Here is a 27,972-nt window from a genome sequence, read left to right as displayed (position 1 = left end):
TCTCCCTCTGCCCCTCTTCCCACTCGTTCTTTCAATTTCTCTCTCTCTCTCTCAAATAAATAAATAAAAAATCTTAAAAAAAAAAAAAAAAGAAGGCTCCAAATGGTCACGAGTGCTGTTATAGTGGGAGTGGCCCTCCGTTCTATTCCCTAGGTTTAGGGTTTGGGTCCTACCCCTTTGTCTTTCCTTTCCCCCAAAGCTTATACCTTCAAGGTATCTGTCTTCACCTCTCCTCCCGGAGCTCTGCATAACCGTACTTTTGTCTCCCTGCCGGAAAAGGACTCCAAGTACAGCAGGAAAGACTTGGATAAGCTCCAAGACAGGACTTCCCTGTCTTTCTGTCTGAGTCAAGCTGCTGGGAGGAGGGGGGCAGGGCACGTTTCCCACAGAGAGAATTCTGGAGCTGGAAGAAATCTCTGAGATCATTTATCTAATCCTTGGCAGATAAACTGGACTGTCCTCTACAGAAGAAAGCACAAAAAGGGACAGTCGGAAGAAATTCAAAAGAAAAGAACCCGTCGTGCTGTCAAATTCCGGAGGACCATCACTGGTGCATCTCTTGCTGATATAATGGCCAAGAGGAATCAGAAACCTGAAGGTAGGAAGGCTCAACGAGAACAGGCCATCAGGGCTGCCAAGGAAGCAAAAAAGGCTAAGCAAGCATCTAAAAAGACAGCACTGTCTCCCATAAAGTCAGCACCTAAGCAAAAGATTGTGAAGCCTGTGAAGGTTTCTGTACCCCGAGTTGGTGGAAAGCGCTAAGTTGGTGGATCAGATTTTTAAATAAACATCTGACTATAACTAGAGAAAAAAAAGGGAGGGGGTTCAATCTTTTTTTTTTTTTTTTGGACAGATACCCAACGTGAGCAATGCACTTTACATAAGGACAAGGTGAACCCAAGTTTTATGGAGCCTGAAGTTTATAAAAATTTGGAGACCTCATTAAAACAAAAGAATATAAAATTACACATGCAAAATTAGGTATTCATTGAGAGTGAGAAAATAAATTCCTATGAATTACAAACTATTTTTTTAATTTTTTAATTTAATTTTATTTTTAAAGATTTTATTTATTTATTTGACAGAGGGAGACACAGGGAGAGAGGGAACACAAGCAGAGGGAGTGGGAGAGGGAAAAGCAGGCTTCCCGCTGAGCAGGGAGCCCGATGCGGGGCTCGGTGCGGGGCTCGATCCCCGGACCCTAGGATCATGACCTGAGCCGAAGGCAGACACTTAACGAACGATTGAGCCACCCAGGCGCCCCTGAATTACAAACTTTAAAAAGCTGACAAATACCATACTCGCAAGATCAGAACAATAAGAAATTTTTACCTAACTACCTGACATGCCATTGTAGTACATTTTTTAAAAGATTTTATTTATTTATTTGAGAGAGAGAGAGAGAGCATGAGCAGGGGGAGGGACAGAGGGAGGGGGAGAAGCAGATTCCCTGCTGAGCAGGGAGCCTGACACAGGGCTCGCCCAGGACCCCAAGGTCACGACCTGAGCCAAAGGCAGATCGACTAAGCCACCCAGGCACCCCTACATTTTTTCATCTACAATTTGGGCTGCATCCTCTTCAGATAGTAGTGATTTTATTATTTTTTCTATAATGAGAAAGAAAAGTCAGGCTTCTAGCATGTTTGATCAAAAAAAGTTTTGTATTTTATTTTTTATTTTATTCTGTTCTTCATAATCTATTATTGGTAATGTCACATAAATCTTAAATTTCTAATATTGTCAAACTTGAGAAAGCCAAACTTTGTGTGTGGTTTCATCGGGAACTGCAAAGTTTTGTCAGAACAAAATGTTTTCTATGCTGAGACACACCCCCACGCATCGTGTTATAGAAAACGTTCTGCATGACACACGGTTACACTTGCTGTTTGCACGACTGTTACAGGCTTGGGTCCTACAACAGAGGTGTTCAGATCCATTTGATTGCACAGGATTCCCAAAAAAGAAGAAAACACCTTGTGGTGCGTTTAGAGTCACATACGACGTGTCGTTGACCGTCTTCCCGATGGTGAGGAGTTCCCTTGTAGCTAGGAGACAGTGAGAACGGAGTCCACCACTTTTCTGAGAATTGGGAGAATTTTCCGCAGACTAGCTTCTGGTACAATGTAGACCTTTGTTCTCCCCCATTGCCCACATTCTTCCTGTGTTGGGTGCTTGGGGTATAGTCCTGGTGACATAGTGATGTGACCTCTTTCCCTGCACCTTTATGTCAGGACACCAGCTGAATCGGCAGAGAGGGTATGGGTGATAGGAGTATTTCTGGAGACGATTGTCTACACTAGGACAGCTAGCAATCACCTAACTGTTCCTGGAAGTGACTGTGAGCCTTATAATGACAACCCACTAAAACTCCAACTAAAGGCATATCCAACTCAGCTTCCCATTAGTTAGACCTCAAATTAGGCCCAGCCTCTAGAGAGAGAGAAGTGTTTTAGTGATATGGAACAATCTCCAAGATATATCGTTAAGAGAATAAAACTAAGGAATGGGACAGTACATATGGCAGGCTCTCCCCTGAGAGGCATGGAGCATAACTCTGGAAGGAAGCAGGAGAATGGTATTCTCCTCTGGGTGGCTGTGGGAATTTTGGTAAGAGGAAGACTTGCTTTTTCCCTGTCTAACCCTTTCGAGCTCTATGAAGTATTTTTTAAATCACATACATGTTGTAATTTTTCATTTTTCTGAGATAGATGGTTAGCAATTGACGAGCTATTTTTTTTTTGCTAATTTATTTCATTTTTTAAAAAAGATTTTATTTATTTGACAGTGAGAGAGAGAGAACAAGCTGGGGGAGCTGCAGGCAGAGGGTGAGGGAGAATCAGGCTCCCCGCTGAGCAGGGAGCCCCACAGGGGGCTCCATCCCAGGACCCCGAGATCATGACCTGAGCTGAAGGCAGACGCTTAAGCGCTTAACTGACTGAGCCAGCCAGGTGCCCCCCCCTTCTTTTTTTGCTAATTTAGACTGTTCCCTTAGTGGCCAGCAGGAGGAGGCAAATACTTTCTCTCTCCTGGAGAGAGGTTACCCCTTCCACAACCTCCTAAAAACACAGTGGCTGTGCCCTGTGGCTGGAGCCCAGACTCCGGGTGGGGCCTTAGGAGGAAAATAAGTGAAAGAAGTTGCCATTATCAACTCCAGGCAAGCTCTGATTATAAAATAGTTCTATCGTGGGGTACCCGTCTGGCTCTTAACCAGTGGACTCTTGATCTCGGGGTTATGAGTTCAAGCCCTGAGTTGGGTGTAGACATTACATAAAAATAAAATCTTTTTTTTTTTTTTAAGATTTTATATTTATTTGACAGAGAAAGACACAGCGAGAGATGGAACAGAAGCAGCGGGAGTTGGAGAGGGAGAAGCAGGCTTCCCGCTGAGCAGGGAGCCGGATGCGGGGCTCGATCCCAGGACCCCGGGACCATGACCTGAGCCGAAGGCAGACGCTTAACGACTGAGCCACCTAGGCGCCCCCATAAAAATAAAATCTTAAAAAAATAGCTCTGTTGATATATAATTCACATATCATATGTCTCAGCCATTTAGGGTACGGTTCCATGTTTTTTGGTAAATTGCATTATTAATTTTTAAAAACTGTAGCAAAATTGGGGCACCTGGTGGCTCAGTCGGTTAGGTGTCATAATCTTGGGGTTGTGAGATGGAGTCCGTGGGCTTTGTGCTGGGTGTGGAGCCTGCTTAAGATTCTCTCTCTCCCTCTGCCCACCGCCCCCCCATCGGCTCGCACACGTGCACACTCTCTCTCTCAAAAAAAAAAAAATTGTAGGGGGCCTGGGTGGCTCAGTCGTTAAGCGTCTGCCTTCGGCTCAGGTCATGGTCCCAGGGTCCTGGGATCGAGCCCCGCGTCGGGCTCCCTGCTCGGCGGGAAGCCTGCTTCTCCCTCTCCCACTCCCCCTGCTTGTGTTCCCTCTCTCGCTGTGTCTCTCTCTGTCAAATAAATAAAATCTTAAAAAAAAAATTGTAGCAAAATATATATAACATGGGCGCCTGGGTGGCTCAGTTGGTTAAGCGACTGCCTTCGGCTCAGGTCATGATCCTGGAGTCCTGGGATCGAGTCCCGCATCGGGCTCCCTGCTCGGCAGGGAGTCTGCTTCTCCCTCTGACCCTCCCCCCTCTCATGCTCTCTCTCTATCTCATTCTCTCTCAAATGAATAAATAAAATCTTTATTTTTTTTTTTTAATAAATAAAATCTTTAAAAAAAAATATATATATATAACATAAAAATTTCCATTTTAGCTATTTTGAGTGCATAACTCAGTGGCAGTAATCGCATTCACAATGTTGTGCACCATCACTATCTATTTCCAAAAACTTTTTTTTTTTTTAAAGATTTTATTTATTTATTTATTTGAGAGAGAGAGAGAGAGAGAGAGCACATGAGAGGGGGAGGGCCAGAGGGAGAAGCAGACTCCCCGCCGAGCAGGGAGCCCGATGCGGGACTCGATCCCGGGACTCCAGGATCATGACCTGAGCTGAAGGCAGTCGCTTAACCGACTGAGCCACCCAGGCGCCCGTATTTTCAAAAACTTTTGTTATCACCCCAGATAGAAACTCTGTACTCATCAGACAGTAACTCCCCAGCCCCAGCCCCTGGCAACCTCTAATTTACTTTCTGTCTCTATGGATTTATCTATTGTAAAGATTTCATCAAAGTGGAATCATGCCATATGTGGCTTTTCGTGTCTTCCTTCTTTCACCGAGCATACGGTTTTCAAGGTTCATCCATGTGAGGGCATGGATCGGCTCTTCATTCCTTTTTAAGGCTGAATACTATTCCATCGTGGGTGCACAGTACATTTGGTTTGTGCATTCACCCGTTGACGGACACTGGGCTGTTTCCATCTTCTGTCTGTCGTGAGTGATGTTGCTGTAAATATCTGTGTACATGGATCTGTTCAAGTCCTTGTCATCCATCCCTTTTGACTCTACCTAGGAGTGAAACTGTTGGGTCATGTGGTAATCCTACTTTGAGCTTTTTAGGAACTGTCAAACTGTTTTCCGTAATGGCTGCACCCTTTTACATTCCTACCTGCAACAAATCAGGGTTGAAACCTTTATTTTTTTTAAGTAGCCTCCATTCCCAGTGTGGAACCCAATGCAGGGCTTAAACTCACGACCCTGAGATCAAGACCTGAGCTGAGATCAAGAGTCAGTTGCTTAACAAACTGAGCCACCCAGGTGCCCCAAAACCTTGAATGGTTGTCTGCTGCTTGCTGGGAAATGGACAGACTCTGGAGATCTGATGGGTGAGGTCCCTTATCCTCTTTGCAAGTAAACTCCCGGGGGCAGGGCTGAAGATGACCTATAGGGTACAAAGACCAGGGAGGGTGGGGCTGGGGGTCTCTAGAATTCTGCAGGGGTGAAGGGAACCTCTAGCAGGCCCCTGGAACCTCCAGCTGAGAGGTAGGGGGCCAGGGCAGGGCAGAGTGGCAGAGGGAGAAACCAACACCCAGAGAGACCGCTGGACATTGAGCCGGAGGGTCATTGCTCCCAACCCCTCTTGCTGCAGCTGGGGAGACTGAGGCTGGGGGGCTGTCCTGTGTCCATACGAGAGAATGATTGTCTACCGGGTGCCAGCTCTGTGAAGGCCCCGGAGCGCCTCACAGCAAATCTAATGATGCCGGTGAGGGGCGTCGCCATGGCCCAGAGCATGGGAACCCCTCAGTAAATGCCAGCCATTAGCTAGAGATTACAGAAGAGAAGCAGAGGAGTCCCTACCACGTGCCAGACTCTGTGAAGCCCATCACGTGTGTTCTCTCGTTTAGCCCCGTGGCAATACTGTGAAGTAGAAATCTTCAAAATGACTTTCCAGGGGTGCCTGGGGGGCTCAGTCAGTTAGGCGTCTGACTTGATTTCAGCTCAGGTCCTGATCTTAGGGTCTTGAGATCCTGCCACGCTCAGGGTGGAGTCTGCTTGAGATTCTCTCTCTCCCTCTGCCCCTCCTCCTGTTTTCTCGCTCTCAAATAAATAAATAAATAAATAAATAAAATCTTTTAAAAAAATAAATAAAATGACTTTCCAGATGAGGAAACTGAGGCCACCTGGCCTGCCCAAGGTCACGCAATGAGTAAGGGGCACAGCCAGGACTTGAGGAATATGTCATTCCACTGAAGCCCCCCAGCAGGCAGCTCTTCTGGACTCGGGGTCTCCATCCTTGATGGTTGTGGCCTCCTGCCGGGCCTCTGGGAGTTGGACGAGGCTCCATTACAGCTCTGGGCGGTGGCTCTCTGAATTGTGAAGTTGATCCATAGAAGTATTACAGGGCCCAGGTTCCATCCCCACTTTAAAAAGCGGGGGCCAGCCTCTGAAATGGATATTTCCCCATTGACTTCCGGGGTCCCTGGAATCCTGCAGCATCTACTCCGATTCTGGGGTGCAAGATGGTGACGAATGTTGACTCAATAGGAGGGAGGTCTTTCTAGTGGCCTCATGAGCTCAAGGTGGACTGGAGGCCTTGGGAGGGGGTGAGCTTCCCCTGGTGGGGAGCTTCCTCTGCTGTTTACCACATCAGGGCAGATAAACACCCCTCCCCCTTCCGTTACTGACACAAAGACCGCCCGTCAGCCCTGAGACAGATAGAGTCCTGACCTTGAGTTTGCCAGGAGCGGGTGGGAATACCAGGTGAGGGGTTATATCCAGAGGATGTTTCTGTCCCCCACAGATCTGCTCCATCAGCTGTGACCAAGACATCGAAGAGTACCACAGGAAGGTTGAGTGGCCCAGGAGGAGGAATGGGGCTCAGGGCTGGGGTCTCCCCTCCCCCAGGAAGAGCATTGCAGGACCACCTAAGGAACAGAAACAGTTTGATTTACTTGTTTAATTTCTAGAGAGACGTTCTCTGTGGACATGTTCCTCTTGCCACTTATGTGAAACAGAACACAGAACATTATGGCCTCTTCCGTAAATCTTCCAAGCACCATGTGTGCACAGGGAGGTGTGACCCTGAGAAGGAGGCTTCCTGGTCCACGGGGTTTGGGTAATACGCTGGGTGGCAGGGATGGAAGTGATGGGGCTAGGCGTCCCTAGATTGGAGCCCCTGCAAACACCCACACTTCTGCCCTCTATGAATGCTTCTGCTGCCAATGCGCCATCCAGCCACCCATCCACCATCCACCCACCCACCCTTTTTTTTTTTCAACTTAAATTCAACACCCACCCACCTTTGGGCTGAGACAGACATGATAAGGTCCATCCAAGAGCTGGGGAAGAGTTCTAGGTGGAGGGAACAGCAAGGACAAAGGCTTGAGTCTGGAATAAGCTTGGTGAATTCAAGGGTCAGTCTGGCCGGGGGACATGGGGGAGTGACATGAGACTGCAAGGTGGACAGTATCAGATCAAGGAGGTCTCGTCAGCCAAGAGGGACTTAGGATTTTGTTCTAAATGCCAGAAGAAGGCACTGGAGGGTTTAGAACAGGAGACTGGGGTGTTGTCACTTAGATTTATAAAGATCCCAGTGGGTGTCCAAAGGTTGTGGGGCAAGAGTGGAGGACAGGGTGGGGGTGAGGGGGGCACCTGGGTGGCTCAGTCGGTTAAGCATCTGCCTTCGGCTCAGGTCATGGTTCTGGGGTCCTGGGATCGAGCCCCACATCAGGCTCCTTGCTCAGCGGAGAGCCTGCTTCTCCCTCTCCCTCTGCTGCTCCCCCTGCTTGTGCTCTCTCTTTCTCTCTCTCTCTGTCAAATAAATAAATAAAATCTTAGAAAAAGAAAAAAAGACTGGAAGACAGGTTAGGGGGGACGGCTAAGTGACTGTGGCCCATCCCCTCCTCCCACTTCTCCAAAATCCTTCCTTCTTCAAGGCCCCTCCCCAATTCCAGGTGAGGTTGGGATGACCCAAGAGCTCCAGTGGACCTCTGCGGTCCCGGAGGGATGTCAGACAGGCTTGCGGCCAGGTCCAGCCAGCAGCTGGGGCTCAGAGTGGAGCCACAGAAGCTGGGGTCAGGTTAAATAAGGAGGATCCCTGGGGCAAATGAGGCGAGAACCCTGAGGATGTCTCTTGAAGGACAGACAGGCGGCTGGCTGGAGCTGGAGCAGCAGGGCTGGACATCTACTCTGGCAGCCCTAACATCCAAGCATGCCTAATAGATAATATTTATTTATTTATTTATTTTTAAGATTTTATTTATTTATTTGACAGAGAGAGAGAGACACAGTGAGAGAGGGACCACAAGCAGGGGGAGTGGGAGAGGGAGAAGCAGGCTTCCCGCCGAGCAGGGAGCCCGAAGCGGGGCTCGATCCCAGAACCCTGGGATCATGGCCTGAGCCAAAGGCAGATGCTTAACCAACTGAGCCACCCAGGTGCCCCCCTAATAGATAATATTTAATAACGGCAAATGCTTATTCAACACTGAACATGGCTCAGCACTGTGTTTAGCCTTCTCCCTTCAGGGTCAGCTATCCTGTGAGGTGTGACCCTGTGAGGTGTGACAGTTCCCATTTTACAGATGGACAAACTGAAGCCCAGAGAGGTTGCGTGACGTGCCCAAGGTCACACAGCTATAGACGAGGCTCCCTGTGCCTGAGGCTAACACGCCTGAAGAAAGACCGAGGCTAGGAGGGCTTTGATGTCCTTGGAGATCGGGAAGCACAGATCATGAGCCCCAGCTCTGTCTGGGAGATGGGGTCCCTAACGGGCTGGTGTGAGCATCTGGCTGCCTTGAGATGGTACATCTGGCTGTCACCAGCATCTTTCTTCGCACGCCGCCTGCTCCTGTCCAGGATCCCCAGGCTCCGGCAGAGTGGACACTGGCTTCCTCCCAAGGGGCAGGGGAAGGAGTGCGCTCGCCAGCCACAGTCCGAGCTGTTGGACGCTGCTCACTGCAAATTTACCCGAGCTTCTGCTCTGTCCACTCTCCTGGACTCTGGGGTCATCAGCGCAGGTGGAACTGTTACCCATTTAGGAATTCTCCCAAAGGAAGATATCTGTTTATCTTTTTAGCATCTATGATGTGCCCCACATGCTACATAAGTCCAGTTTTTAAATTAAATTAAAAAAATATTCTCACAATCACCCCGCAAAGAAGGCGCTCTTAGCTCCCTTTCACAGATGAAGAAACTGAGGCTCAAAGTGACTCGCCATGGCTCCTCAGCTCGTAGGTGACACTTGACCTTTTCCCATTTGCTACCCAGAGCTTGGTGCTTCCGTGCTCCTGCCCTGTTCCCTCTGCCATCTGAAGGAGGATGTTGGGGAGGGGGTGAGCGGGAAGGGAAGCAGGATGAATATCACTGATGCGTTGGGCTGTTTGTTCTTTGGGAGGAGCAGGACCCGAGAGGAGATAGGCCAGGATCTCACAGACCTCAGGACCAAGTCTCCCAACGGCAGAAGGCCAGTGGGCAACAGGCACCATGCCGTGGGCCCAGCACACTTCAGAGGTGCACCGAAAGGTTTCAATTTCTTATAAAATCGGAAGCAAATAAACTTTCAGGTAGAAAAAAAGTGTGGGTGTTCTGGGTTTTGTTTTGTATTGAGGTATAGTTACATATCACATTATATTATTATTTTTTAATTTTTTTAAAATTTATTTATTTGACAGAGAGAGAGATAGCGAGAGCAGGAACACAAGCAGGGGGAGTGGGAGAGGGAGAAGCAGGCCTCCTGCCCAGCAGGGAGCCCAATGCGGGGCTCGATTCCAGGACCCTGGGATCCTGAGCTGAGCGGAAGGCAGAAGCTTAACGACTTAATAACAGCAAATGCTTATTCAACACTGACACCCCAACATATCACATTATATTAGCTTCAGGTATAGAGTAGAAGGATTTGGTATTTGTGTATGTTGAGAAATGACCGCCACAGTAAGCCTAGCTTCCATCCATCGCCGTATTTTTTTTGTTTTGTTTTTCTTGCCTTTTTTTTGTGATGAGGACTTTTAAGATCTAGTCTGTTAGCAACTTTCAAATATGCAAGAGCATAATTAAGCATAGTCGCCATGCTGTACCTCCCATGACTTACTTATTTTATAACTGAAAGTTTATACCTTTTTATCCCTTCATCCATTTTGCCCATCCCTAAGAAAATGTATAATATATAACATTAAAAAAATTTTTTTTGAGACAGAGAGAGCATGTGCGAGCTGGGGAGACGGGCAGAGGGTGAGGGAGAGAGAATCTCCAGCAGGCTCCCTGCTCAGCGCAGAGCCCAGCACGGGGTTCAAGCTCACGACCCTGAGATCATGACCTGAGCTGAAATCCAGAGTCGGATGCTCAACCCACTGAGCCACCTGGGCGCCCCTGATATATGACATTAAAAAAAAAAAAAAGTTCAGGGTCGCCTGGGTGGCTCAGTCGTTAAGTGTCTGCCTTCGGCTCAGGTCATGATCCCAGGGTCTGGGATCGAGCCCCGCATCGGGCTCTCTGCTCAGTGGGAAGCCTGCTTCTTCTTCTCCTACTCCCCCTGCTTGTGTTCCCTCTCTCGCTGTGTCTCTCTCTGTCAAATAAATAAAATCTTAAAAAAAAAAAAAAGTTCAGTATAGTTAACATACAGTGTTTTATTAGTTTCAGGTGCATTAATATATAACAATGACATATTCATTCAGCGTGGTATAAAATATAATGATATATGTGTGTGTGTGTTTATGTATGTGTATATAAAAATATGTGTAGTTACTGCAGGAAGGGGCCCATGAAGGCAGAAGTACCTTGGGCTCACAAAAGTCATAATGGGGCCCTGGGAGGTTGTCAGAAGAACATTCCTGTAGGCCTGAGGGTTGAGCCTGCGGGTTCCCACGCAGCTGCTGGGTGTGGGGGTTGGGGGGGGGAGTTACCTTCTTCACAGCCAACACAGGTGGGGCACTGGGCTCCTGGTCATAATAACAAATAATATCTGTAAACTATTAACAAAACTCCAGGCGTTATCTCCCTTAATCCTTATAACACTTTTGTTCTCATTTTACAGAGGAAGAGATCGATCTGAGAGGTTAAGTAACTGGGCCCGAGGTCACATAGCTGGTAAGTGGTAGAACCAAGAATCCAGTTCCATATTGTCCTCCAAATGACATCCGAGGACCCCTTCTGCCCCAGGAGTCTGGAACTTTCTGCAGCCTTCCGGGGGGGAGGGGGCGTAGTACATTGTTTTCTGGTTGTTTTCTGGGCTCAAGCTTGTCTCCCCGCTTAGGCTTGATCTCTTTTTTTTTTTTTTTTTAAAGATTTTATTTATTGGGGCACCTGGGTGGCTCAGTTGGTTAAGCGACTGCCTTCGGCTCAGGTCATGATCCTGGAGTCCCAGGATCGAGTCCCGCATCGGGCTCCCTGCTCGGCAGGGAGTCTGCTTCTCCCTCTGACCCTCCCCCTCTCATGCTCTCTCTCTCTCTCTCATTCTCTCTCTCAAATAAATAAATAAAATCTTTAAAAAAAAAAAAAGATTTTATTTATTTATTTGTCAGAGAGACAGAACACAAGCAGGGGGAGAGGCAGGCAGAGGGAGAAGCAGGCTCCCCTCCGAGCAAGGAGCCCGATGTGGGACTCGATCCCAGGACCCTGGGATCATGACCTGAGCCGAAGGCAGCCGCTTAACCGACTGAGCCACCCAGGCGTCCCAGGCTTGATCTCTTTAAGGCCCGACTGTATTTTACACTTTTCTTCTACGGAGGCCCTCAATCCCCTGTGTTCTGAATAAAGTTGTAGGTGCTTGAGTCACATTACAGAGACCCTGTGTGGTCAGCTCGATGATGTCCTTCTTGGCCCCCCGGAGGTGTCCACACTAGCAGCTTTGCTGTTGCTGCTTCTCGCTGTTGCCCCTTAGAGAGGCGCCCCAAAATGTGACCTTTGATGGCTGTATGATAGTTCGTTTCTATTTGGGTAGCGTCGTGAACATAGCTTGTATTCGTGATATTTTATTTTCCAACCCTTCCCCCGTGATGACGGGGATGGTGAGTTTGCTCTTCGGTAGGTCAGTCCCCAAATAGTTACTAAGCGTGACCTGAGGGCTGAGAACAACGTTCTGATCATCCGGCTTCAGTTCAAGGTAACATCGGGAATATGAGCAGAACATCTTAAAACTTCTGAGAAGTGGGGCACCTGGTGGCTCAGTCAGTTAAGCATCTGCCTTCGGCTCAGGTTATGATCTCGGGGTCCTGGGATCGAGCCCCATGTTGGGCTCCCTGCTCAGCAGGCAGTCTGCCTCTCCTTCTCCCTCTGCTCCTCCCTCCTGCTCGTTCTCTCTCCCTCTCTCTCTCAAATAAATAAATAAAATCTTAAAAACAACAACAACAACAACAAAACTTCTGAGAAGTGGCCAAGGACGCAGTGAGGGAAATTTAGAGCCTCAAATGCATTTATTAGTAAAAAGATGAGATGAAAAATGAATGAACTGAACATTCAACTTGAGAAGCGAGAAAAAGAGCAATAAAAGAAACACCAAGAGAAAGAGTTAATAGGGCATAAAGGGAGGAATTAGGGGTGCCTGGGTGGCTCAGTCGTTAAGCGTCTGCCTTCGGCTCAGGTCGTGATCCCAGGGTCCTGGGATCGAGCCCCGCATCGGGCTCCCTGCTCCGCGGGAAGCCTGCTTCTCCTTCTCCCACTCCCCCTGCTTGTGTTCCCTCTCTCTCTCTCTGTCAAATAAATAAATAAAATCTTTAAAAAAAAAAAAAATAAAATAAAATAAAATAAAGGGAGGAATTAAGGACACAAAACCAAGAGCTGGGTCTTTAAAAAGACCAGTATGATGGAATGTCTAGGGACACGCCAGACCACAGATTCCTTAGTGGGGAGGCCTTCGGGGATATTATTTCTCACCCCGAGGTTTTGGTAGTAATAGCTTGGCCAAGTGTACTAGTTATCACTTGCTGTGTAACAAATTCACCTGAACGTACAGACATAAAACCAGAAATAGGTTTCTCACAGCTTCTGTGCTCAGGAATCCAGACAGGACTTTGCTGGGTTTCTCACAAGGTGTTGGCAACCTCAGCCATCCCACAGCTTAAGTCGGCGGCACGGGGGAGGGGGGGGTGGTGTCCACTGCCAGGTTCACTCATCTGGCTGTCGGCGAGCCTCAGGTCTTTACTGGCTGTTGGCTGGAGACATCGGTTCCTTGGCACATGGGCCTCGTCTGTAGGACTATTCATAAGTGGCTTGTTTACTTCCCCCAGAGTTAGGGCAGAGAGAGGGAGAGGGAAGGAGGGAGGGAGGGAGGGAGAGGGAGAGGGGACAGTCTTTTCTAACGTCTCTTTTTGTAATCAGTCTTTTCAGTACCTAATTTTGGAAGTGACACCAGGTCACTTTTGCCCTATTCTAGTATTCTCTTGGTTAGACGAAAGTCTCTGGGTCCAGCCACACTCAAGGGGAGTCAATATACGAGGGTGTGAATACCAGGAGGTAGGGATCACTGGACATCATGACCAAGGCTGTGTGTCACACAAAGGACATCCTTCTGGAGGGCAACTCTTCCCTTTGCTAAGTGAGGGCAGCGAGCCATGGGTTTGTAGACAAGGCAAGCTCTGCTACTCACTCCTTGCATGGGACCCTTCCTTCCCCATCTGAAAAATGGGATCATAATAAAGGTCATTTTTTTTTTAAGATTTTATTTATTTATTTATTTGACAGAGAGAGAGAGAGAGGGTGCACACAAGCAGGGGGAGGGGCAGAGGGAGAGGGAGAAGCAGGCTCCCCACTGAGCAGGGAGCCCGATATGGGGCTTGATCCCAGGACCCTGGGATCATGACCTGAGCTGAAGGGAGACGCTTAACCAACTGAGCCACCCAGGCGCTCCAATAAAGGTCATCTTGAAAATTTGTTGAGTTTACTGTGATGAGGGCTGGATAAAGTGCTTTGTAAAGTGTAGAGTACCCTTTAGGAGGCAGGCTTTGTTTTATTTTAATTTATTTATGAGAGTGAAGAGAGAGAGCACAGAGAGAGGAGAAGCAGACTCCCTACAGAGCAGAGAACCTGAGGTGGGGCTCGATCCCAGGACCCTGAGATCATGACCTGAGCCAAAGGCAGATGCTTAACTGACTGAGCCACCCAGGCACCCCAGAAGGCAGGTGTTACTAAGAGAACAAGGCTGGAGATTTTTATTTTTATTTTTTTCTTTTCTTTGGTGATTTTGATTTTTTTTTCTTTCTTTCTTCCCTCCCTCCCTTCCTTTCCCCCCCTTCCTTTCCTTCTTTCTTTCTTTTAAAAAACCTTTCATTGAGGTAACACACACACACAGAAAAGCGTCCCATTCATGGACATGTGCTCCCATCTTTAAAGATTTTTCTAAAGCAAGTGAACTTGTAAATTCTACTTTGTGCGCTTATCGAAACCTTCTACAGTGAGCTAGAGTTACTGCTATAATCAGAAAAATACCACCTTTATGAGGTGCAGTTTCTGTTGATTAGGGGCTTTTCCGTGTATAAAGCATTTGAAACCTCCTTATCTTGCTTGGGCTTTACCACGGCCCTGGGAGGGAGGCCAGGAACGGATTGATTTCCTTGTGGCTTAAAATGAGGAAATCACCATCCTCTTGGGGTGGGCAGGGGCCTGGAGGCTGTGTCCTCTGTGAGCACCGGGCAGCAAGCCAACCGTCAGCTCCTGGCACTGGAGGGTTCTCCGCAGGGCCGGCCTCCCCGCACCCCTTCCAGAGTGGCCACTACCAGCTCTGATGGAAACCACGCCACACTAGGGCTCTAGAAAAATCCCGCTTCCGGGAATCCACCCTAAATACGTTGTCAGGACGCAGTCAAACTTTATATGCAAATAGATTGAATGCAGCAGTACTTTTAATAGCAAACATTTCAAATTAATGTAAGTGTTCAGCCGAAGGAAATTGGTCCAATAAATTTAGTTCTTGAAAGGCGGAATAGTTCACTGCCATTGCGCTATCATGAAATATAGATTTGTGGGCTTTAATGTTTACTGAATGAAGCAGGATAGGCAACCGCACAGAGGGCTGTCTGTGATATGAATCCACAGAAAACCGTGAGGGGGGAAATGAGCCAGTAGAGTAAGCAGGTTTCCTTCTGGTGGGAGGGTTGGGAGCGCTTGCTTTATTTCTGACTTTTTTCATACTTTGTATCTTGAACTGCCTGCGTGAGCCAGTGATGTAAGTCCCGGAAGATCAAAGCATTTAAATCCCTAGTACTGCCCCCACCTCAGCCCTTTCCCTCCCTTCTCTGATTTTAACAGTTTGTTATAGGCACTCCTAGATGTTTTCCTTGAATCCACCATGTATTGCTTTTAAAACTTACACGTACAGGCGCCTGGGTGGCTCAGTTGGTTAAGCGACTGCCTTCAGCTCAGGTCATGATCCTGGAGTCCCGGGATCGAGTCCCACATCGGGCTCCCTGCTCAGCAGGAAGTCTGCTTCTCCCTCTGACGCTCCCCCCTCTCATGCTCTCTCTGTCTCTATCTCATTCCTCTCTCAAATAAATAAATAAAATCTTTAAAAAAATAAATAAATAAATAAATAAATAAATAAAATCTTTAAAAAAAAATAAAACACGTACAATCAGAAAAATCATGGGGTGAGGGGAGAAAACAAAACAAAGAGCTCTCGGAATGAATCTTGACATCAGAGAAAATGAGAAGCTTCGAGGTTTTTTTTGCAGAGCAAGTCTCTGTGCTTGAGGATGAGGCAGTGGGGCTCAGGACCGCAGGTGGCTTGCGAAGCTCACGTGGCGTTTGTGCTGGTTCCGACACCCAGCTGGGGCTGGGCTGGGAGGGGGTGGGAGGCTGGGTGCAGGGGGGCCAGAGGCTGGAGGCTGGGTGCAGGGAGGTCGGGAGGATGCTCTGGGCTGGGCTGGGCGCGCCCGGGTGAGGAGCCTCCCACCCGTTTGTTCTGGGTACTAGGAGATGCTGGTGGAGAGACACTGGGGCAGAAGGGACCAAAGTCCCCATTTATGGCCGTGAGGGAGTTAATGTGTAATATTCTAGAATATAAACTGGCTGTGAGGCGCGATCCGGAGCCCAGGCCTCCAGGAGCCACCAAGAGCTGCGGCCAGGAGCTGCCACCATGTCGGTGAGGAAGCCGGCTTCCCCACGGCTCACCTCCTCCATTCCCCACATCTTTGCCTGAGTGGGGCGACTTGGTGGGGAGGGGGGGCTGGAGAAAAGCGTCACCGGCCCTCCCTGGGCTTTGGTTTCCCTATCTGTATAGTGACCGAGGGGGACAGACGGCTTCCACCGCCCTCTAGCATGGATGTTCTCTGCTCTCTCTACCACCACCCTGCTGCGGGAGCCTGAACCTACCTCTTCCCCTCTCTAGACTCAGTTGCTCGTCTGTAATAATAATAATATTAGGAATAATAATAATTGCCAACACCTACTGGGTTTTTTTTTTTTAAGATTTTATTTATTTATTTATTTGAGAGAGAGAATGGGAGAGAGAGAGAGCACAAGAGGGGGGAAGGTCAGAGGGAGAAGCAGACTCCCTGCTGAGCAAGGAGCCCGATGTGGGACTCGATCCCGGGACTCCAGGATCATGACCTGAGCCGAAGGCAGTTGCTTAACCAACTGAGCCACCCAGGCGCCCTACTGGGCTTTTTAAAAAAGATTTTATTTATTTGAGAGAGAGAGCATGCGCAAGGAAAGGGGGAGGGGCAATGGGAGAAACAAACTCCCTGCTGAGCTGGGGCTCAAACTCGGGACCCCGGGATCATGACCTGAGCCGAAGGCAGACGCTTAACTGACTGAGCCACCCAGGCGCCCCTCTACTGAGCTTTATAAAGACGAAGAAACTGAGGCTCGGGGAGGAGGTTGCCCAAGGTCACAATCTGTAAAACGCAGGAGTTTGAGTGGATCCTCTTTGCCGTCCCTGATTCTCTGTCATAGCTGTGTGGCTTCAGACAAGTCACTGCCCCTCTCTGAGCCTCTGTCTCCCGCATTTGGGCAACTGGATCACAGAGGGCATCTGAGGATCAGAACGTGTCTTAGTTCCCCGTGGCCGCTGTAACACATTTATTGTCTCAGAGTTTTAGAGGCTAGAAGTCTGAAATCAAGGGGTCGGCAGGGCCACGCTTCCTCTGAAGGCTCCAGGGGAGGATCCTTTCTTGTCTCTTCCAGCTTCCGGTGGTTGCAGTTCGTGGCGGTCCTTGGTTGTGGTTGCACCTCTCCCCTCTCTGCCTCTGTCCTCACAGAGGCTTCACCCCTGTGTGTGTGTCTCTGGGTCCACTTTTCCCTTTGCTTATAAGGATGCCAGGCGTATTGGATTTAAGGTCTACCCTAAACAAATCTTGATTACATCTGCAAAGACCCTATCTCCAGATAGGTCATGTCCACGGGTGTCAGGTGGCCAGAACCTTTTGGGAGACACCGTTCAAGCTGGTACAGATAGGATGCAGGATGTGAATGCCACGGGTGGGGTCAAGTGTGGCGGGGATGATGCTGTCCCCTCCCTCCCCTCTCAGGGGAGCTCTGTGGCCCAGAGACCTTCCCAACCCACTTTCTGCTTCTCCACTCATCCCATCTCTGCCCGCTCTTTCCTCCTTCACCAGAGACCACCCAGTCCAAATCTCTTATAATAATGATGGGGGAACCTTTCCCAGCTCAGTGCCCTCGAGTGTGCAGAGGGGGAGTGCGACCTGTGGCGTGTGAGTGGGACCCACCAGCAGAAGGGCTCTGGGCATGCGTGTGATGGGCTTTTTATGGAATGCTTCTCGGTTGGCACAGGGAAAATTTGAGATGACGAACATGGACATGAAGTTGGGGAGCACCCTGAAGATCAAGGGCAAGATTGCCAGCGATGCTGATGGGTGAGCAAGGGGAGAGGCGGGGGGTGGGGGGTGGGGTGGGACAGAAGGGGGCAGGGGAGCTGTCCACAGGCCTGGAACAGGCCTGGAAGGCGGGGGCAGGCAGGGCAGCCCTGTGAGATGGACACAGAGGAGAGCGACCCCAGTCCAAACGGGCCTTATTTACATCCTTGCTCGTTCCCACACCCTCCCACGCCCCTGCTGGCTCCCCTCCTGTGAGGGGCCTGCCTTCATGGCTGAGGGTGTTTGGGACCCTCAGAATTTCACAGCTCATGCTATATGCTCAGCTCCGTGGCCCCCAAAGACATTGAGGGGGCAGGTGGAGTAGCCCCTGGAGCTCTGCCCAGCCCCCTGTGGGTCAGGGGTCTCTACTGAAAGCCCACACCCCCCCACCATCACTCTCTTAACCCGGCTGAATGGGCAGAGGCCAGCCTTTCATACACATTACCCCAGAGACAGCCACCAGGGGGCGACAAGGGGTCTCACTTGCTTCCTCTCCGTTAGAACCAGCCGCGGCTCTACCTGCGTGCCGAACGGGTATAGAATTTCTTGGGGCCGATCTCCATGAATCTTTGGTTGGCGAGGGCGGGCTGATGTAGGGGGTAGGAGCCAAGAGCAGAGTCACCCCTTTCTCTTACTTGGGTTCAAGTTTACAGACATTTGTGATCCCTCTGGTCTGAGACCTCCCACTGAAGGCACTCTATTCATGACTCGGAGTGTCCCACTCTCAGGGGCCTTGACGGTCTAACCCAGGCTGTAGTGATCCTGTCAAGAAGTCACACAACCCCTGATGGAATACCTGTAATGACAGGGAGCTCACCACCTTAGCTTAACTGTTTATGGCCAAACTCAATAGGCCTCCAAATATCTAAGGACAGCAATTCTCTCCCCCAGGACAGGTACCCCGATTCCTGAGACTGTCACTCTCAGTGACCCTCCTGTCGAGAGCCTTAGTCAAGGTGCCAAATGGAACGTGGTACTCCCGTGCTAGGTCTGACCAGGTTGTCACCTCCCTTGTTTTAAGGCACAAGCCTCAATTAACACCTTTCTTTCATGATTCTTTCAGCTTGGGGTCAACCCAAGTACTTTTACCCAGGGCTGGCCCCCAATCCTGACTTGCTACCCCTTTCCCTGCAGATTTGTGATTAATCTGGGCCAGGGGTCAGAGAAGCTGAACCTGCATTTCAACCCACGCTTCCGTGATTCCGCCATCATCTGCAACACACGGGATGGCAACTGGGGGCAGGAGCAGCGGGAAGGTCACATGTGCTTCAGCCCAGGGTCAGAGGTCAAGGTGAGGTCAAAGGGGAAAGGCGCCTGAGGAGCACGTCCACGGGAGAGCCCCGAGGGTAGGGCCCCCCTGCCTAGACACGTGTTGGCACTGTTTGCGCCTCCGCGAGCTGCCCTGGCCCACTTCCGGGGCCTCCTGCCTCCCTGACACCTTCCCTCCCACCACAGATCACCGTGACCTTCGGGAATGACGGATTCGAAGTGAAGCTGCCAGACGGGCACCAGCTGACCTTTCCCAACAGGCTGGGCCACCGCCACCTGAGCTACCTGAGTGTGCAGGGCGGCTTGAATGTCTCCTCCTTCAAGATTGACTAAGTGGACAGCACCCCACCGGAGTGAAGACCCCGGGTACAGATGTCCTCTCCGGAGCCTCTCTACCCAGTCACACAGGACCAGCAGCCGCGCAGCAGTTCCTGCCCCTGGGACCCTACTCTCCTCCACTAAAGCGAAGAACAAACAAAAAGAACCCGCCTTTATCCAGTCTTTCTGTGGCCCGTGTTTTCCATACATTGTCATGCCCCCAGCATCCTCATGATACAGAGAAGGAAACTGAGGCACGAGATCACAGGGCTTCGAGGTGGGGGTTGGGACGTGCTCCCAAACGCGCCCAAGCACCCGCGGCTGCCCTGTGGGATCACGGGGCAGGCACCTGGGCCAGGGGCTGTTCCAGGAACTGTAGATAAGGCTCCCACCTGGGCCTCTTTATCGCTGGAACATTCATTCCAGCCTGGTTACTCATTACCCCCTGCCTCGGCCCCTCCCCTCACTGGGGGCCCTGGGGGTGTGGGTTGGGGGGGGGGGCACGATTCTTTGGTTTTCCGAACATGATGGGAGGCTGTTTAAGCAGGTGGAGTTGACCCTGTTCTCCCAGGTCCCCAAGCATCTTGCAGGACACCTTTTATCAAAAAGCCTTTTTTAATCAGGACCCAGAAGCAGGTCTGGGGTGCACAGGAAGGTGGGATTCCTCCCCTGTGAGGTCACACCTGACTTTTTTCTGAGACTTCTGGGATAAGTCAGGGGTTAGGGTTGGAATGTTGGGGAAGCAGCCTTAGCAAGGGCTGGGGCTCTCAGGGATGCAGCAGGGACCCTGCTGGGGGCAGCTCTAGGAGGGCTGGGGCAGGCGGTCCCTTTGGGAGAGGAGACAAAGGCCCTGTGTGGTATGCACCCCGCGCGCCCCCCCCCCCCAGCAAGGACAGTTTTTCCAGCACAAAAGCTGCACTGTGAGCCTGGGCCCTCCAACCAGGGGGGGTGGCACAGGGTTGGGGGTGGGCCTAAGGAATGGCCGTGGGTCCAGAGTGGCAGGGGGGCTGGGCAAGGCAGCCCAGCAGGACCGAGAACAAGCCTGGTCTCCTCTGGCCTCCCTCCCATGTCTGTCCTGCAGAGGTGTGGAGGGGCTGGGGGGCAACTGCGTTCTCCCCTCGATCATAGGCAGGACCTAGTCATCAGGTGCTGGCTCTGCATCTGGGCTGTTCCCGGGCGGTGCCCTGAGCCCCGGCAGGGTCCTGAGCCCGTGGCCGGCCACTCACACTTTGACTTCATCGTCCTCCTCAGCATCAGCAAACTCGAAGGTGTTTGCTTGCACTGTGCTGGGCACAGGGGCCCTGCTGCCTGCCTGGGGTGCACCCCACTCTTCATCCAGGCTCTCCCAAGAAGCCCGAGCCTGGGGCAGCACCCCCCCCAGCTCCTGGCTCCAGGCATCTATCCCAGTGTAGTGGCGGCTGCCCTGGTCGTCCCCCCAGCCTGCTCCCCGGTGCCTGCCAGGGGCCATGTCAGCAGGTGCACGGGGATACTCTTCCACTGGGCTGGCCCTCACCTCAGCCACTGGGCCCAACCCAGCGGTTACCCCATTGGGGTAGTGTCCACGGGGTTGGGGGCTTGAGGCAGGGGCCGGGGGGCTTGCAGCACGGGCTGGGGGGCTTGTGGCAAGGGCCGGGGGTCTTGAGGCAGGGGCTGGGGGGCTTGTGGCAGGGGCTGGGGTCTCAGCGGCAGAGGCTTCTGAAAGGCTCATGACCCCCAGCAGCTCACTGAGGAGTGATGGCCCAAGGTCGAGGTCCAGGCGGAAGGACAGAAGGGAGTCAGAGCGGCGAAGCCCGGACTCAGAGGGGAAGGTACTACCATGGTCTCGGTCACGAGGCTTTTCCTGGCGAGGCAGGCGGGAGATAGTGCAGAACCCAGAGTCCACGCCTGGAAGAAAAATGGGGAGCAGGGTCATAGCTGGGGTCCCTAACCAGGAATTGGGGAGAGGAGAGCCAGCTTGCTCTGTGACCTCTAGCACGTCACTCTCGCATCTGGCCTCAGTTTCTCCCCTCTTTCCAATATAGTGAACCCTGGAGTCTCTCACAGGATCTTCCTATCAAGCCTAGAAGTGGAAAATGGACACAGTCCTCATTCCCATTTTGCAGATGAAGAAAGTAAGACTCAATTTGGGACAAGGGGAAAGGCTTGCCCCGGGGTCACAGAGTCTGAAGGTGGAGCCAAGCCTGGAGCTCAAACCTCCTGACTCTCAGTCCCAACTGATGGTCATGGTCGCTAGTCCCCTTCCATGACAGGGGCCAAGGGTTGCAGGCAAACCCACAGCGCGTGGGATGGAACCAGCAGCCAGGGTCTGACTGCACAGAAATCAGACTCAGAGGACAGGCAGATGCCCTGCAAAGGACCTCTTCCACCCTCTGGCTCCAGGACTGCCATGCCCGAGGCCCAGGTGTGCTTACTGTGGACCAGCCCCCAGGGGAGCTCTGAGCAGCCCTCCCGGAGCCGAGCACGGGAGGAGGCCCCGGGCAGCGAGGCAAAGCCACAGGGCAGGGAATGGCCACCAGGTGGCAGCAGGGGCCCCGGTTCCCAGGTGAGCGGCACAGCGGAACCACTGAGGCACCCGCCACTCCCCACCACAGCAGGAGGGACCTCTGGTTTCCGTCCCCCGTCCCTGGGAGTGTTTTTTCCAAACTGGTCAAGTCACAGGAACTTCTGTTCAAATAACAACAACACAGCAACAGCTCCTATGTCCCGAGCACCTACTACGTGTGACTCTGGGCCACGCCTGATACACGTATCACATCTCTGAGTCTCAGCAGTGACCCTAATGCCCCATTATACAGGCTGGGACTTGACCTGACAGAGGGCAGTCGGCTTGCTGGAAATCAGGTAGAAGCAGGATTTTAATCCAGAGCCCAGACTCCCAGTCTCTCCACTCTGTCATTCTGATGTAAAGGGGCTGCTTCGGTTGAAGGGGACGGGGGTAGGGGGGTGGGAACGGGCTGGCTCAGCCAGGGGCCTAGACACGGGGAGGCAAATTAGAGGTAGGTGGGACTCAAACCCCAGCTCCTCACCTCTCAACCTCAGTGTGTTTTGGGGAGTGAGCTGGTTTGTACCCCTTGACCCCCACCCCACCCACGGTCTGGAGTTTGGGCCTGACCTCCATGGGGAGACCAAACTAATGTGGGGAAAAGTGTTCACTTGGAGGCTAGGCTGACCCATCGAACCCTCTGGACCTCAGCACCTAAAAAATAAGCAGCGAGCCCAGGCCCTCACCGTAACTGGAGCGGCCGTCCGTGGAGTTGGCAGGGCTGCGGTCAAAGGTGAATTTGCCCACCACGAGGCTGTCGTAGGCAGCCTGGTTCAGCTGGGGCAGGGAGATGGCATTCTTGATGATCGGGGAGACCGCGGGCGGAGCAGGGGAGGGTGCGGGCGGGGAGGCCAGCCGCCGGGGCGGCGCCCCTACCCTCCGCACCTGCTGTAGCTTCTTGGCCAGGAAGCTGCGGGGTGAGCGGTGAGTGCTCCCAGAGCTGCCGCCATGGTTGCTGAGGAAGGACGTGTCGCCGAAGACATCCCCACCACGGCCCACGTGCATGGTGTGGCGGAAGTCCCCGAGCGGGGGGCTGATCATGTCTGCCGTCAGCCGCCTTTTGCTCTGCGAGCTGGACACCCAGCCCACGGGCGAGAGCTTGCCCAGGCTCATGGCAGGGGCTCCTCCAGCCCCCTGGGGGCCCGGCATCAGCTCTGGCTCTTCACAACGGCTGGTGCATGCCCCCCTGGGGCCTGGGCGCAGGGTCCACTTCTCAGCTCCCTCCTTCCCCGTGGAAGGGGGTGGATGGAGGCTGCCCCCTCTGCGCTCCTAAGGTGTCGCCCCCAAATGCTGAGGCTGTGGAAGGCCCATGGCTGGTCTCTCCCTGGGGCCTGGCTCCCGGCCCCGTGGAAGCAGCTGTCGGTGTTCTGTCCAAGAACAGGGAAGGTATGAGTGGTGCCTCGAGTGTGGACAGCCCCTCTCTGCCCAGCGGTAGAGACCTGAAAGAAAGAAAGAAAATGATGGTGGGCCCGGGGGATCCTGGGTCCAAATCACAGCTAGAGAGAACAGGTGACTACACCCACCGACAGAGATGGGGGCCACCGACAAAATGCTGAGCAGGTGCACAAGGAGGACACGCTGTAGAATTCTGGGCACCCGACATTTAAGAGCAGGCAAAGGAAACAAGAGCGATAAAGTCGGAATCATGGTTGCCTCTGAGCAGGGACTGCTGGGAGGGGCACAGAATAATCCGTCCAGCTGTACGCTGGCGATGGGGGGCAGTAAGAAGCACGGATGGTCCTTATACCCAGACCGTCTGTGAAGCACCTACTAAGTGCCGATAAATTACCTCTGTCATTCATGTAACCCACATGACAGCCCTGAGGGAGGCACTATTTTAGAGAAGTTGAGGCACAAAGAAGTGAAGTGACTTGCTTGAGTCAAAATGGCGAGGGAGAGCGCCCCCCACCCCACCCTCCCCTGCAAACCCAGAGTCCTTGAGCCCCAAGCTACATTCTCCTCTGCTGCCAGGTTGAGCAAATCACCTCCCTTCTCTGTGGGTTCAACTGTCCTCCACTCAGAGAGGCCAGGAGGGAGGAGGTGCCCTGCCACAGGCTTTGGGAACTGCTGTGTAAACAGCCTGCACAGAGGTTCCTCAGAACCCTCCGCCTCAAGGTGCTTCCTGGAAGAAGGATCCTGTGGTCAAAAGTGGCTTTTCCCAGCTGCCGACTGCATGCCTGAGCAGATTCAAGGCTCTGAGAAGGCCCGCAGGAAAGAATTTTACTATAGTTTTTCAAATTGAGATAGGAGCCTTGTCGTCAGAGAACAAGTTTTGGAAAAAGCTCAGTTGGTGCCAAAAGCTATTCCTTGCCCACCTCCTCCTGATCTCCCCACCTCCTCCCCCGCCCCATCCTTCCCTAAGCTTCTCTTGGTCTGACCCCATCCTTTCTATTATCATAGAAAGTGCAGTCTGGAGAATGCCTATGAGCCTATGGTCTGACCTCTGGTTCTCCTGTGGCCCAGAGAGGGTCCAAGTTTGCTCAAGGTCCCATCAAGAGAGCTCGTCGAGACTTGAATTCAGAGCCTCTGACTCACATAGCCTTTGACTGGCTCCTGGAGCCCAGTCTTGTTTCCCCAGATCGGCAACACACTGTGAAGGTGGGGCCGCTGTCTAGATGTTCCTGTCTTCCTCCCTCCTTCCACCCAGCTTGAACTCTGCACGTGGCAAGTGCCAAATCAACAGGGGTTCAATCGCAGGAGATCGCTACGATGACCTTCCTGCCGAAGGATCACCCCTTGCCACCTTCCAAGTGAGGGTAGGTAGGTGGGTGGGGAAAAGCTTCACTGTGTGACCTTGAGCAAGTCACCTACCTCTACGGGCCTGGGACCTCAGCTGATAAAAGTTGATAATAATCCTTAACAAGAACACCTAGATCTGTGCCTCAACCTTTTTTTTTTTTTTTTTAATTTCGCTGCCACCTCCAAGCAGAAAAATCTCAATACTGCCCTTTGAATGTTATTTGAAATTCAAAATAGGTTAAATAACAAGATAAAAACAAAGCAAGCAATAAAACAAAGCTTGCTTTGTTCTCTGACTACATTCTCTTCCCTTCCCACCATCTGATCCTCCCCCAACCCTAACTCCTCCCCCGGGGGGGGCGGTGTCTGAATCATCCCTTTCCCTGGCACCCCCGGCACCGAGTCCTCGTGGAATGTTTGCTGAAGTTACGGAGCACTCTGCCATTGGCCAGCCAGTACATGACGTCTTCGGACTCCAACAGCCCCGCAAAGCTGGGGGTTAGCCCATTTTTACAGGGAGAGCCAAGGTTCAGAGGGAAGGGACTTGGCCAAGGTCCTGGCAGGTACATGGCAGGTTTCCTAGCTCTGCAGAGATGAGGGATGACTCCGTGAGCGGGGGAAGGAACTGGGGAGGGGGGGTCACCCTGAGATGTCATGTGAGGGGTCCCTGTGTCTGCCTTGTGGCTACACCCACCTCTCTCCCAGCCCCCACCGCCAAGTATCCACTCTTCTCTCTGCAAAGGGACTCTGGCCCCCACCGAATCCCCATGGCCATTTTGACTTGTGAGACCAGGTGCCTCTGGGCACCTCGGAAAGGTCTCTCCTTACCCTTCCACCTTGCCCACTGCAATAAAGAGACCCTGCCAATAGAGAGGTTGTGGGGCGAAGGGCAGGGCATTGCTACTGGGGACCTATTTTCCCACGTGGAAAACAAGAACAGCATCGAAAGCTGGTCCTTTCCCAGAGGAGTTATAAGAGTGGAAGGTGAGGTAATTAAAGCCGCAGGTCCTGGAGCAGGGCAGCCCCGGTTCAAATCCAACATGCTAACACTAACATCTCTCACTGGGGGCCCCCTTAGTGGCAGCTATTTGGCCCCAGCTGTTGACTGCAGGGTATTATTGCTGGCGATCAGGTGTGCCCCACCTGGCCCTGGAGGAAGAGGGGCTCCAGGTGTCCTGGTGCAAGGCCCACCTCCCCTCACCAGCCCGGGATTACTACCTGTTAACGCTCACGACACCCATTTTACAGGTGAACAAAATGAGGCGCGGAAAGGGGATTGACTTGCCCCAAGTCACAGAGCAAAAAAAACGTGGCGTGGCCGGAGCCTCCCTGGGATTCTGTCACCATCACAAGTAAATGTCAGGGGAGGGGTAGGACCCCAGGGGCCCAGGGAGAGTTGTTGGAGGAGGCGATGCCCAGCTGCTGAGCTCGGGAAGGGCAGGCCTGGGAGGTGGGAGACTCTGTGTGGATTCAGTGCCCCTGACCTGGGCAGGAGTGGTCACCCAGCAGCCTCAGGTCCTAGCGGTCCTCGTATTTAGCCTACAGAGGATAGTGAGGCTGGGGCACTTGGGAAGAGGTTACTCAATGGTGGTAATGACCGCAAGGACAAGGCTTGAGGGGGCAGGCAGGGACCATGCTTTCCGAGCGGCCGACAGGGGCCGCTGTGGAGGCACCGCGGGGCGGTGGAGCCGGGGGGGAGGGGGGGGGCTGTCCGACACTGGGGAGGGCCGAGGCTGGGCTGCTGCACCCTGGCGCTCACCTGAGAGTCACCCGCGTGCCTGCCAGCGCACCACCTGTCACCCTGGAGGCCAGGCACGTGCACACAGCCCCCTCCCCGCCGCTGTCCAGCTGGGTAACACCACCCGTAGCTCTGGACAGCGCGGCCCTGCCTGGGTCAGGACAGTTCTGGCCCTAGAATGAAAGATCAACTCCCTGGGGCCCCTCGTTTCCCTTGAAGCGCCCCCCCTCCCACAGGTGGAGAGACGGGCAAACCGAGGCCAGAAAAGGCCAGAAGTTGTCTGCAGCCTCAGAGGGGGCCCTGTTGCTGGACTCTGAGGGGTTAGGAGGGAGCACCAGGGGCCATAGGGGAGTAAGAGGAAAGATGGGGAGAGACGGTTCTTGGTCCACCACTCCAAGTTAGGGCCGAAGCCCTCCATTTGAGGAGGGGGGTGGCCACGGACCAAGTGTCCCCCCCCCCCCCAGTCCTGGGTTCCAGTCCCCACAACGCGTTTGGGGCGGCCTCGGACTGGGCCCTCCGCCTTTCTAGGCCTCAGTTTCCCGGTCTCAAAAATGGGCTTCAGGCTTCGCGGGTCTTGCCTGGTTGGGGCAAGGGCAGAACAATCTCGAGGCCAGTCGGGATTGGAAGTCGCGAAAGACTTGGGCCATAAAACATTCCCTCTAGGAGGCAGGGGGTTAGAATGGGGAGGGTCGCTCCGCGGGGGAAGGGGACAGCCGGCTGCCGTGGCCCGAGGGGAACCGGACGGGATGACCTCATCCGCCGCTCGGCCTGGAATGCGGTGGTTGGGGAGGGGGCAGGGTGCCTGGTCCATCTCCCCAGCGGTCCCTCCCGCCCCCCACTTCCCGCTCTCCGCGCCGGCCTCGCCAAGGGGCCCGACATTCCGGCACATCGCCCCCTCCCCGTTCCTTCCCTTCCTTTCCCAGGGCAGGAAGGAGCGTAGACGGCCCTCTGCTCGCCCCCTCCTCCCGCAGCCCCCTTCACCGCTCACCCGCCCCAACTCTCTGCGCCCCTCCGCTGGCCGGGGACAGTACAAAACAACCCCCAAACTTGGAGGGACCCCCGCGCCGCTCCCGCGGCCGGCGGCTGGGCCTTCCTTGTCGGCACCGGGGGCGCCTTCGGCAGGCTGGCCTCCCCCGCCCCCCGCCCCAGCCCCCGGGCGCCTAGGAGGGTGCCAGTCCCCCCCCGTCGGCGTCCACGCCCACCCGGGTGGCGCTGTTACCTTCGCTCGGCGAGCCCCGGGGGGCCGGGGGCCGGGGGCCGGGGGGCGGACGCGGCGGCAGGGGCGGCGGCAGCGCGTCGCGGCGCGCAGCCCGGGCGAGTGGCTGGGCCGGTCTGCGCCGCCCTGGCCGCGGGCTCCGCGGGCTGGCTCCGGGGGCGGGGGCGGGGTGTGGGCGCGCTCCCTCCCCGCGCCTCGCTCCTCCCGCCCGCGGGCGGGGCCGGGCCCCCTCCGGGGCACCGGTCGGGCCGCCCCGAGGGGCGGCGAGAGCTGGAGGGGGGCGGCGAGGGTGCCGGGCCGTGGCTCTAGCCCGCCGCCCCCGACTCCCGGCAGGGAGGAGGGGACCCGGGGAACGTGCGGGTGCCCGGGCGGGGCGACGCGGGTCGGCGGCGGCCACCCCTCCCCCAGCGGCTCCCCGCGGGGCCTTGGGGCCCCAGACCTGAGAACTCTGGCTCCTGGGCTCC

The 27,972-nt window shown here is 53.3% G+C and overlaps 2 protein-coding genes across 5 annotated transcripts; one reads left to right on the top strand and one right to left on the bottom strand.

The window, feature by feature from the left end:
• Window positions 1-134: 134 nt before the first annotated feature.
• On the top strand, window positions 135-19,454 carry LGALS2 (galectin 2). 4 transcript variants are annotated; one of them, XM_078076590.1, is made up of 5 exons: window positions 135-598; window positions 10,915-10,967; window positions 17,604-17,686; window positions 18,821-18,977; window positions 19,142-19,454. In XM_078076590.1, the coding sequence occupies exons 3-5, from the start codon at window positions 17,616-17,618 to the stop codon at window positions 19,286-19,288; spliced, it is 375 nt and encodes a 124-aa protein (XP_077932716.1). In that variant the 5' UTR covers window positions 135-598; window positions 10,915-10,967; window positions 17,604-17,615; the 3' UTR covers window positions 19,289-19,454. The 4 variants fall into 4 exon arrangements, with proteins under 4 accessions (XP_077932716.1, XP_035958045.2, XP_035958047.1 ...); XM_036102152.2 differs by lacking the exon at window positions 10,915-10,967; XM_036102154.2 differs by lacking the exons at window positions 135-598; window positions 10,915-10,967 and adding an exon at window positions 2,008-2,026.
• Window positions 19,455-19,869: 415 nt separating this feature from the next.
• Window positions 19,870-27,662, bottom strand: CDC42EP1 (CDC42 effector protein 1). Its single transcript, XM_036102151.2, has 3 exons — window positions 27,512-27,662; window positions 22,502-23,254; window positions 19,870-21,157 (listed from the first exon to the last, which is right to left on the bottom strand). The coding sequence occupies exons 2-3, from the start codon at window positions 22,962-22,964 to the stop codon at window positions 20,496-20,498; spliced, it is 1,125 nt and encodes a 374-aa protein (XP_035958044.1). The 5' UTR covers window positions 22,965-23,254; window positions 27,512-27,662; the 3' UTR covers window positions 19,870-20,495.
• Between the last annotated feature and the right edge of the window lie 310 nt (window positions 27,663-27,972).

The sequence above is a fragment of the Halichoerus grypus genome, chromosome 6, assembly GCF_964656455.1.
Source record: "Halichoerus grypus chromosome 6, mHalGry1.hap1.1, whole genome shotgun sequence".
Classification (NCBI taxonomy): Eukaryota; Metazoa; Chordata; class Mammalia; order Carnivora; family Phocidae; genus Halichoerus; species Halichoerus grypus.
The sequence above is the reverse complement of the archived record's forward strand: the minus strand, read 5'-3'. Positions and strand labels throughout refer to the sequence as shown.